This window comes from Simochromis diagramma, unplaced genomic scaffold (genome assembly GCF_900408965.1).
Source record: "Simochromis diagramma unplaced genomic scaffold, fSimDia1.1 OVJJ01000483.1, whole genome shotgun sequence".
Lineage (NCBI taxonomy): Eukaryota > Metazoa > Chordata > Actinopteri > Cichliformes > Cichlidae > Simochromis > Simochromis diagramma.
The window spans coordinates 4,296,554-4,308,670 of record NW_024386835.1 but is presented as its reverse complement, the minus strand read 5'-3'; the positions used below and the strand labels follow the sequence as shown (position 1 = coordinate 4,308,670).

At 43.5% G+C, this 12,117-nt stretch overlaps 1 protein-coding gene across 2 annotated transcripts in view; it reads right to left on the bottom strand.

Annotated features, from left to right (window-relative positions):
• The window catches only part of foxp4 (forkhead box P4), an 89,365-nt gene that overhangs the window by 49,131 nt on the left and 28,117 nt on the right, over positions 1-12,117 (bottom strand). For both annotated transcript variants that reach the window (XM_040029256.1, XM_040029257.1), the window contains exon 2: positions 6,770-6,949. In XM_040029256.1, coding sequence (XP_039885190.1) covers positions 6,770-6,949 — 180 coding nt within the window. The remainder of the gene's footprint in view (positions 1-6,769; positions 6,950-12,117) is intronic.

Here is a 12,117-nt window from a genome sequence, read left to right as displayed (position 1 = left end):
GGCTCAATCCAGAGTGTGCAAGTATCAGTTTTTTGGGATCATCCCACCAAAGTGCTTGTACAAAATGCCATGCTAAGCCAGGTTATGGATACAGTAACCCAAGAAAAACAATACACATTGCCACATTATTTCTATGATACTAAGTAGATTTGTCTGCCGCCACACACGTGAAACATTCATGAACCTTAACTGTGCGCGGCCACCTGTGCAACAACATATTTAACTTACACGTTTCCTTGTTTGGCAAATAAGTGGAGTGCATGGTTGCAGACTAAAGCTGTCCTGTCTTGGTGCCTTATTCCAGATGAACTCTGAAACAGAGCACCTGATCTCATGTCAGTTAAAACCAATTATGTCTGGAGAAGCATCCCCAGACACACACACACACACAAGCTCTTACTAATAATAATGAGGTCTTTCAGCTTTGTTTTGTGACCTGTGACCTTGTAACAGCCTTCAGTCACCATGGTGACAGGTTGAGGAGTGGAAGTCCTATTTCACTCAACTTTTTAACCTCCATAAACTGTGTCTGCTGCAGCCCATTCCTCGACGTGTCTTGTGTGCATGTGTGTGTTATTTACCTGACAACACCGCCAGGCCTACCCAGTGTGAGTGCTTTCAAACACTCCCATGGCAACCAAACCCAACCTAACCCCTACAGGTGCCCAGGTATGTGTGAGTATAACACTGTCTCCACAACAGAGACAGGACAAACACACACAAACACACATTTTTTTTGTGTGTTCGTGCTGTCTATTTTCATCTCTGGGTCCCTTGACCGGTTGGATCAATCAACCATGACTATGTCCATGCTAGCTCATCTGGTCTGCTGAACCATGTCTACTCTCCGTCTTTTGCTATAGTCCTGTAGCATACTTATGTGGAAGACCGTATTAAGGAGTTTACAGTTTTACAGTACTGCTCAAGTTGATGTGAAAACTGTGGTGAATATTTCTGCTATAATTTCAGAAATGTGCTAAACTATGGTGGATTTTTCCTCTTTAGCTAGAGAATGAGCATGTATTATGAGGAGGTCACGGGGGAGAAATGCAAAAGAACTGAGAGAACAAAAGTGCAAACAAAAAAACAAACTCCGCATTTCAATAGCTTGGCTGGAGAAAGCATTAAAAATTCTTTTATTGACACAAAAAAATACTATTAGAATTAGGTATGTGGAAAAAAAAGAGAAATTTGAGGAGGGGGGGGGTCAATTGAACACCTTTGAACACTAACGCTATATTTTGGGTATTGATGAATATTTGTTCTTTAGGTAGATGTTTGTATGCTAATAAGCAAGCACCCAGAAGCTTTAAAGATTTGCAGTAGAGTGCTTCCGTATATCCGGATCTCAAAAGATAGTCAGGGTAGCCGATTATATTTGTTGTGTGTTCATGTCTTAAATCATCCTGATTATTAAGTATGAAGTACTGGTTAAGACAAACAGATTGATTTTCTGAGATCCCAACGAGTAAAGAAAAAGTAAAGAAGTCAAATTCAAGGAAGACACAAAAAGGGTACTGCTATTCCTTTTAAGACTCCTAGAGGAAGTAGTTGCTCTATAGGTCTCTTTGTATCAATGCGGTAATAGCAGTGGGTGTTCTGTGATGGTAGGCAACCCTATTCGCCCCTCCTCTGTCTCAGCATGACCTCTGGTGACCTGTGAACCATACTGACCTCCCACATAAAGACGAAGGCCTGGGCAAGACCGAGGGAAAGCTTTTAGGAGGTGACAGCACTCAGGGAGAAGAGTGGGACTGATTTAGTGACCAGAACACATGACAGACAAACAGTTATGGGTTTATGCATGCATGCATGCAGACAGGCAAGAAAAATGCATTGGTATATAAACTGTTGTGCAGATGCACTAAAAAGGAGCTGAATTTGATTATTCCTAATAATCCAGAACCAGTAACTGAAATTATCTTTTCCCTTCTACCTTCTCTTTTCAAGTCACCCCTTCACCTCAATCTTCTCTGCACTCCTGACCTGAAACTGAACTCTGTTGAGTGCTGGAGGTCAAACAAGACACAACAGTCCCAGTGACCAACATTCACCTTCCATAATTCAGCAAAGCCTTTTCAGCCAAAGCTAGCGAATCCCATATGGCTCAAAACCTCCCCACCTCCATTCATACGGGCCATAATTACTGAGTCTAGCCAATCTAACAGGAAGCCATACGTTATATGAATCATCCAGCATCTCTCATCATCTGTTAACATGCTCACACACACACAGCATTCTCATACATCTGTCCGCAAAGCACTCCCAGCATCAAACCCAAATGTTCACTCTTGAACGTGCACACACACACAATGCACACACACACACAAAACAGCTATCTTTCATCAGTGTTTGTGTATATCTGAGATCTGTATCGGTTCCCCCTGATCTCCAGTCATCACTGCGGCTCCTTAATTACACCCTTCATTAACTCACATCAGCTCTGTGCACGTGTGTAACTTCCTATATGTGTCTGTGTGAGCGTATACGAAAAAGCGAGCGCGACAAAGATCGCTAGTATCCGAGTGTGTGCGAGCGTGCACACGTGCGCAAAACGAGGGAGGCACTGAGGAAAAAATAGAACATGACAAATGGGAGTGGGGATCGAAGCTCCAAACCAATTTCTAAAACTGCCTTTTTCTCAACCAATGTTCCTTTTAAACCCTTGGGGGATGGAGACCACTGCTACAGTCTGCTTCTCACTTTCTATTTGCGCGTAAGAGTGAGTTAAGCACAAGAGAGAGGGGAAAAACTCCTGTCTGGCTGGTTTAGGCAACTGATGAGTAGCCCTGCCAAGAGGAAACGGCACCTTTTTGTCACCATCTCACTCTCTTTCCTACTTTCTTCTCCTCTCTTCCTCTCATCACCAGAAGCGATTAATTGACAGCAATGGGAGGGGGGAGAAGAGACAGAAATGGGTGAGAAGAGAGAGGGGGTCGCAGCAACGTACAGCATAGACTTAAAATCTGCCAAAAACAAGGAAAAAGGTGGTAGGAGAGACTTAAAGGGAAGGAGAGAATAGGAGACACCTGGTTCTCGTCAGTGAACCCTCCACCCAGCCACACATACACACACACTTTGAGGTTTGTTAGGATTTATCCTGCTTACATTTCTCTTCTGCTATGCATCATTTCACGTCCACACCCGGCACCTCAACAAACTGCCATACACTCTCCACCGCACTCTCACTTTTCCACCTCGCTCTCCTCTCGCTCTGTAACTCGGCTCATTGTTTTCCCTCCTTGCCCTCCCTTCATCTCTCTCCACGATGATGGGGCAAAACTGGTCTTCACCCCCTTTTCACTTTCTTCCCTCTTTCCTGCTCTGTTCTTTCTGGGGAGGCAGACAGGCCACATTCCACAGGGAGGCCCAGGCGCCCTTTTCTGACACGTCTCAGCATTACACCCCTCCCTCATCCCTCTATTTCTTCTTTCCAGCCCACAAATGCCCCCCCACCCCACCCCCCCTTCTCCGTCCCAGTGCTGCCTCTTCACCCGTCCTTTTACCTTCATTCATGCTGACTGGTAGTCCCATCTTCCAATTTCTCTTCTTTGTTTATCCCTCATCATTTACTTTCCTATCTTTCTGATTTTCTCTACCTATGACAGACAAAAATAAAAAAAAAAAAAATTAGACTCCAAAGACAGAGGCCAGTTTAGAGGTTTGATGGCTGGAGATGGCTGTGATTTCTCTCAGGTTCCCAAGAGGCCCAAGGAAAAGATGGCTTTGTGTTCTGACAACACTGAGCTGTCAGGATCCCAGTATGTCAGTGTGTATATCTTTTCTGCTCCAGTGCGCATTGGCAACGCTGGTCTACACTATAGCTTCAGGTGAGAGACTCAAGCGTGGAGATAAAAGGAGGAAAGGGAGCAGGAGGTATGTCCATGAGATTTAGGTAGCGTCTTAAGTTAAAAAAAAATGTGTATGTGTGTATATATATTATATATATATATATATACCATTATTTTACAATCAAGTCTGAATATGAAAGGACGAAAATCAAAAGACCAGTACAGACTAAAAAGTTAGAAATCCTAAATTGAAATCTAAAGCTAAGACATTTTCCTTCTAGTTTTTAAAGACTGACTATGAAAGAAATAAATCTAATAAAACTTAGTAAAGTCGTATGAAAATGTCTTAAAGTATAATGTTCTCTTTTAACCTCCTAAGACCCGAACTCTTCCACAGCATGCATTTTTAATTTCTTTTTGATATTTGGGCATATTGGGGGCCGATGAATGTAAAAACAAAGAATTACCAGATTATTTTTTTCACCTTATTTTTGTTTTTAAGAAAAATAAGAGCCACATATGAGGATATTCATTTAAAATTTTGATAGAACAGTAGCAGTATAATGTCCTCGTAAATGGATATCAGGCCCATGTAGAGCAAAATTGAGTATTTTGGTCTAAATACCCCAAAATGTGATGTCCGCATATGTAGACGGCAGGTCCTAGGAGGTTAAATAACAAAATTCACTCTCAATAAAAGTTAGGATACAACAACAAAAATAACATCTTAACTCCTGCTGCATTTAAACTACATATAGTATATTTTAATATTTTCTAAGATCTTTCATTTAAACATGGATAAAATATTAATAATAACAAAGTTTAAAAAATAAAACAGATGAAAGATAAAAGATAAACTTAAAAAACTCAGCTCCTATCAAAGAAATAAACACTCCAAGGTGCTTTAATCTTATCCAGGGAGTGAGGCAACGAGAGCGGAGAGTTTGGGAGGTGTGTGAAGGGAAACAAAGGCTTGTGATATTTCGAAGGGCTGAAGGTGGCACGCAAGCTTGTAAATGTACGCGTGAATCTTAAGTCAGTGAAAAGACATGGTACAGGTGATTCTAATAGCATTTTAAGCAGACACATGTTTAAGAGTCCTCAACATAATCGCATGTATGCAAAAACTACGCGTCACAATCCAAAATGCATTGCTGTGAAACACCCATAAATCAAGTAAAAAAGAACACAATGGTTCCAGACGGAAAAAAAACAAACATGTACGGCACAGGAAGACCACACCTTTAACTCTTAACAAGTCAACTTCGCGAGAATCGAGTTAAAAAAAAAAAGAAAAGAAAAAAAGCTGTTCATAAAGAACTACCACAATGCAAATTTACAGTCACATATGTGGATGTAACATTTTTGTGAGGTGAGCGTTGGGATCTGGAGGAAAGGTTGTGCTTGTCTTTCATGGTCCATAGTGGCTGGGGTGAGGGGGTGGGGGGTTAGTACAGCAAAAGAGAGGAAGAGAAAAAGATGGAAAGAGAGAGGGAGCTATGTTTGTGGTTGGTAACCCGCTCGAGAGAGGAAATACCAGGGTTCACGCACACATACACACACCTATATACACACACAGGTGCAAAAACATAGAGAGCATAGACACGTCCGAGAGAATAAAGACCTGCTTTGTATGAGCTACAGGTTTGGTGTTTAAATGTGTGCATTTGTGCGTGGCAGTGTGTGTCTCTGTGTGTGTGTGTGTCCTCGGCTGAAGGTTGCTGAGGAAGCAGGGTGAGGATGCAGTCATGGGAAGGAGGAGGGAGGGCAGGACAGGAGTGAAGGGCTTCGAGTGTTCTTCATTCACCTAAGGCTCCACCATTATAATTAGGGGGGAATAATTTTAGCAGCAGGGAGGAAACCCTGATTTTTTGCCCCCCTGGGTTTCCTCACTAGAAAGAACCCAGAAACCCACACTGACCCTCTGTGACGGGCAAACATACAAAACATGCATAAAAAAATAAACAGGAGGACAAAAATGTGTTCTATCTATTAATCTATTCAATAAAGAAAACGCCTCAACATTTACTGAAAAACATGAATCACTAAGTTTCCACCATTAGATCATTAGACGACAGCATGGCGGACATTTTTGTGTATTTACGGACAAATGACTAGTGTAGAGACCTTTATATGAAAAAAAAGTTGTGAAATTCTGTGTGTGTGTGTGTTTGTAAGTTTGTAGTACGTGTAAAGGTCCAGGGTCCTTCAGACAGTAATCAGTAGAGAGTTATGTGGATTCTGAGGGGAATGAGAAATAAAATTTTCATCCAAGAAGTTCCGGGAAAAGTTTGGAAATTCCATTTGACGCAGTGGCCAGTGTGTGTGTGTGTGTGTATGTGTGTGTGTGTGTGTGTGTGTCTGTGTGTGTGTGTGTGTGTGTGTGTGTCTGTGTGAGAGAGAGAGAGCGAGAAAGACAGAAGAAGAATAGCATAGCTCCAGACGTTATGAACACACATCCGAGTGCTATATGGAGTGTGTCATAAAAATAAGGATCTGAAATGTACACACACACAGAGCTTACCTACAATAGCTCATTCTTCCCTGTTTTCTTCTTCAGGATTGTGAGGACTGTGTAAATATCCATCACTGGGAATCTCACGAGTAGGAATTAATGCGGGGAACTGTGTCCCAGTGGAATTATTTGGCACATTACGAAGAGTGGCTAATTAAAGCAACGACCAGCCAACCTGTCAGAGCTTTTCACTGTTCGCACACACAAAGCTAACTATTACTGTGTGGCCACTCGAGTGCTGTCACATCTGTACGTTATGCAATGACCTCACGTGTACATGCTGCTCCATACGATGTGCCATATATACAATCACGAGTTGCACAAGGGTTGCAAAACAAGTCTCATGAGTACATATAGACAGGTGGAAACACAGTGCAAAAAGCATGCATTACACCCATAGGGAGACCCCACAAAGGCCTAAAAACAACATGCGCACACATATATGCAACACTAAAGCACACACCTGTTGCTGTTGCAGGTGGAGTAAGTCAACTGGGCTGATCTCTCCATTGGTGTCTCCGTTGGACCCACCCTCTCTACCGCCCCCTCCATCCGACTGGCTACTGAGGCTGCTGACTCCGTTCTGGTTGGACGGCGTCGTACGAATGGTCTCAGAGGCTGATTCCACCATCATCACTGGCACCTGAGGACAGAAGGGCGTGTCACAGGTTGAACAAAACTGACCTGGGCAGTTTCAGCTCTTATCTGATAGAACGGATCAAGTTGGGAAACTAAAGTTAAGCTGAAGGAGAGAGAGAGAGAACAGTGTGCGTATACGTGCATATACACTTTCCTTTCTAAAAAGGGCTCGCGGTCATGCACAAACCTGCCCAAGAGGCCACAAAGCAACACCTAAAGCAGACACTTTTTTGTGTGTGTCTCCATGTAAATGTGTGTGTCTCTGAGCATACACAATGGATTAGGATCACATGTGCAGCAAATCTAAACTGACAAGTCTGTTAATACTCTGCTATATAGTTAAATAACACACACATTTCTCCAATAATCAGAGGTGGCATGTGTGCGCTGTGTGTGAGACATGAGCTGGTTGCTCTTTGAGAAAGATCTGTTTGATGCACCTTCAGAGGGCCTCTCTAATTAGAGCGTGTTCCTTCCACAAAACCCGACAAAACGAGTCGTTCCTGGATGTGTTGTTGTTTTTGAGAAACAACGCCTCGCAAACACACAGGCGCATTTGCCATCGTTAGGAGCTCGAGCGTGGGAGAGAGGAGACACAGAGACACACACTCTGCGTGCGCCGAACACACACAAGCTCAGCTAATACAAAACAAAACAAACCTTCACACAAGCACGCAGGCTGTGAACTCCTAATGACAAGCTCAATCTCGTCTTTCTGCCTCATCCAGTTTTAGAAATTAACACACACAGACACACACAAACATGCAAGTGCACACTTTAAAAGGGGAAAGTTCTCTTTGCTTTTACTTCAGCATTCCGGAGTGGGTACACAAAACGCCATCGAGGCATTCTACCTGCCGTCTGCGTCTGTGTGCGCGCGTGTAACGCATGTGTGTGTTGTTTCAGAGGCGTACAACCCATGCCTTCTGGGGAAACAATAAAAGCTATTTCATGGGAGAATCTAACTTTTCTTTTCCTCTGAGGCAAGAGTAGGTGAACATGAGTGTGTGTGTGCATATTTTTTTTCTCTCTGACAGCAGGTGAGGGTGAGAAATCGCTGGTGGCTTTGTTAATGGAATGCTGCCAAATGTTTGCTGGGGGACAGGGACCTTAGCATGTTTGTGTGTATGTAGGGGGAGGTTACAAGTGTGTGCAGGTGGATGGGCTTGTTAAATGGTCAGTTCTCTCAAATCATACTCCCCCCCCCCCAAAAAAACAAAACAAAACAGGTTTTCTCATTGATGAGGTCTCCAGCCCTGCTGATAGTTCCACTTTTAAAGGTTTTGCAAAACCCGGATATAAATTTTCCGCTCTTTTGTGTCAGTTCCACTCTATATCACTTTTTTTTTCTGGGGATAGAATCAAAAGTATTGGAGGCAAGCGTCGCAAGGCCTTAGAACGTGGAAATAAATCCATGCAAGCTATCAGTGCCACTTAAGCGCACAGGGCGAACGTGGATCATCGAGGAATTCTATGAGAAGGATTCAGAATGTCTTCGTTTATATGAAAACCTCTCTCTCCGGTTTCAGTCCCAGACGAGCTACTGTTTGGCCACTGTGGCGAGACCATTTTTTGCCATACGGATTATTATTTTTTAAAATATTGCGAGCTAAACCTTTAAAAGTACAAGGTGCTTACTGACATATTTCACCAGTTCGAGACTCTTCCCTAACAAGCAGCGCCATTCGAGAGCCACAAATCACACTGCAGTATTTTTCCTCCCCATTAACTCTCCCCTGTCTCCCTCCTGGCACCCATCCGCCTGTGAAGTTAAGAGTGAGAAGTAGAGCGTTATTGTGACATTTAAAGCTAGTCACTTAATCTCCAACCTCACTCCTCTCCTCAGTGCACTCTTTCGCTCTCTTTTTCATTGTCCCACCCCCACCCCAACCCCTCATCTCCTCCTGCCTTCATCCAGACCCCTGCTAGGTCAAACTACTCCCTGAGGTAATATTATGAAGCAAGGCATAGTGCTGAGTGATCAACACATCTCGCCGCACAGTCCACTGACTTTGCACTGCGGTAGAAAACTCCTCACATCATCACACATTTCACTAAGCATGAATCACCGGTCTGCTATCTATCCCACACTATATTGTGCCATGCCGTAATGTACTGTAGACCCATCTGCTTTTTACTCTTTCTCATTGACCTTATTAGCAATGAGGGGAAGAGAGATAAAGACAGACAGAGAGATGGAGCTTGCAGGTGGACAAGGACCTAATGGGAAAGTGGGAAGTGTTTAAAGCTGCAAGCACATGCCTTGTCTTTTATACACACACACACACACACACACACACAGGCCAGTGTGGTGGTATGCCCATCTAAAGGGTGTGTACTCTGTCATATCCTGTAATGGGTGTATATAAGTTGGTGTAATGGAGGTCGGGAAAAAGGCAGGGGCATAAATCTACCCTGAAGTCTTTGATTAGGGTTATGATACACACACACAGACACACACGATTTTTACATTTAAGTGTTTCTGGCAGCGAAGAGGAGCTGCCCGTGCAAAGGCCTGCCTCAGCCCGCTACCCCGCTCTCAATCTGCGCCTTTCTTGCTCTCTCAATCTCGTTACATGCTCAGACCCTCTCTTGCTGAACCCCTGACCTGAGAGTGTGTGGGGAGAGACATTCCCACTACCCCGAGGGGACTGAGCAAGGGAGGGCGGAGTGCAGATCAGAGAGATAAAGAATGTGTTTGGAAGAGAGGGAAATAAAAGGCCTCTTTTGCCTTTTAATTGGGATGGAGAAGAGAAGGAGGGTAATGGGACTCAACATGTTTCTGATGACTCTGGCGTATACGTGAGTGTTTGTGTGTGTTTGTCTAAGAGGCTGACACCTAGCTTTGTACTGTAATGGATTAGCTCACTGCGAACGCTTGGTGCATGTGTTTATGTGTGCGTCTGGTGAGATTGATGAGCCGAGAGGCGTTGGGACGAGTCTTGTTGCAACACGTACTGTAGCTTGTTCAGATGTTCCCAAAAACACAGCATTAATAATAATGATCAGAACAAAAAACTCTCACTCTGTTTCCTCCCATTGCTCTGGGTGTGTGAAGTTCAAACAAGCCGAGCCAAATGCCCAGTAAGCTGGCTCACCGCGGCTGACTCCCAGGCTTTGTCTGTGGTATTTGCTCTGTCAGATTCCTCCTGGTCACTGCTCATCAGGAACTTTGTAAAGCCGGACCGGTTTCACTTTCTGCGAATGCATGTGTGTTTGTGCGAGACGGGGGAGAGATTTGTGTACGGCGTGCATTTATGTGTGCATCTGTGTTTACAGCAGCTTAGTGAGATAATAAGTCTTTATCATGTTATGCCTCATGTGGGAATATTTCCTGCACTCCCAGAACGCCTGTTCTGTTTCCTCCGCCTTGCATCAGCTCACAGGAACGCTGCTTATTAGGCAAAGAACTGAGGGAATAAGAGTGGGAGGGAGAGTGAGTGGAGGAGGGAGGGGGTAAGGGGGAAAAAATGTCTGTACCAGTATCTACACTCCATCATCTATCTACTTTCATCTGACTCTTGAATTATCTCTCCTGCTCTCTTCATGCCGTCTTTCTCCCTCTGGTTATGCCTGGCAACTAGTGGCAGGTTCAACCCTGGAAAACATTAAAGTTTTCACCCTGAAATAGAACCCACATAGGTTATGTCTATGATCTCTGATAGTTCAATCAATATTTGTGAGCAAGTGAGACCGTCTTCTGAAGACAGTATCTGAGGAGCCACAGCTCTAACCTGTTTTGTAATCAGGAATCTCAATTCAGAGTTGACAAAGAGCGGCTCTGTGGATGCACAAAATATCTGGTTAACTGTTACAACTGCGAGGACTTTACTTCATTACAAATGACAGTCTCAGAGGAAGGAAAGGGAATTGCAGTCGTTATTGTCACTCTGTCCAAAGAACGTCCTATTTACTGTCACTGGGGAAAGCTAAAGGATTTGTCTCCTGAAAACATTACAAAGAGCCTAAGCTGCTCTACATTTGCGCTTTGACAAGGACAGGAACACTGTCATGCAAAGACAGATCATGATTTAGTAAACACTTACACGCCCATATTCTCACACTCTCACCCAACAAGCTGTCAGACTCCGGTGCTAAATAAACTGTGACACTATCCCCGAGGGAATCTGATTTAACCCCAAACGCCAGAACAAATCCAACTATCAGATCTGGCCACTTATGTCTTCATAAATCCATTTGTTGGTTAATGAGTGAGAAACACAACCCGAAACACTGAGCAAATTGTACTTATCTGCCACAATGACATACTCTGCTGTTGGGTGTAAAACAATAGAAAGAAATGAAAAGCAATAAGTAGATATATTTGCTTTAATAAATAAAGCAGTGACTATTGGAGGAGTTCTACAACATCTTGCTATCAAAGCACCTAACGCTTTACCTTTTTACACAAGCAAATGACTATTTAACCAATGAGGCTACCGTGTGCGTGTCAGGACATGCTTAGCAGACTTGTTAAGAACAGTCACTCTAAAGTCAGTTAAACTAATTACTGTCAACAGAGCATGCATTGTTGTGAAGCATATTCATAGTGCTAACTATATTTGCCTTATTTCACTGCTTATTAACAAAATGTTACCAGTTCTCTGTCAAGACACCGAATTGCTTTGTTGCATTCAGTTTAATCCAAAAATATTCAATGTTAAAATCTTTTGATCCAGTCTACATAAAGTACAGCTAACACCTAGCCTCTGTGGATGTTTCAGAGATCTTAAGCTGTCTTCTCCTTCTATCCTTGAGAAGAAAGCGAAAGAAGAGAATGAGAGGAAGAGGAATAGGAGGGATATCTGTGTGGCATTTCTGAGCTGACGTGTATTAGTTTCAATAAAAAAAAAAGAATGAGGTCAAAGGTGAAGTGAGGAAATAACACACTACATTCACACACAGGCACAAAAGAAAAACAAAAAAACGTGTGCGCATAAACCAGACATATACCAGCCAGGTAGACTTCAGCAGAGAGCTAAAGCTAGCAGCTGCTAGCAGCACTGCTCCGGGCTACTTTGGCTGTCAGCCAGCGCTAACAGGTTGGCTAACAGCAAAAGGGCTAATGCTAGATGTCTGCGGCTGCCCTGGCCCTGCTCCAGTGCTAACAGGTGAACTCCATTATCCCAGACAGATAGTCAGTCAGATGTGGGCCAATATCTACTACCGGCT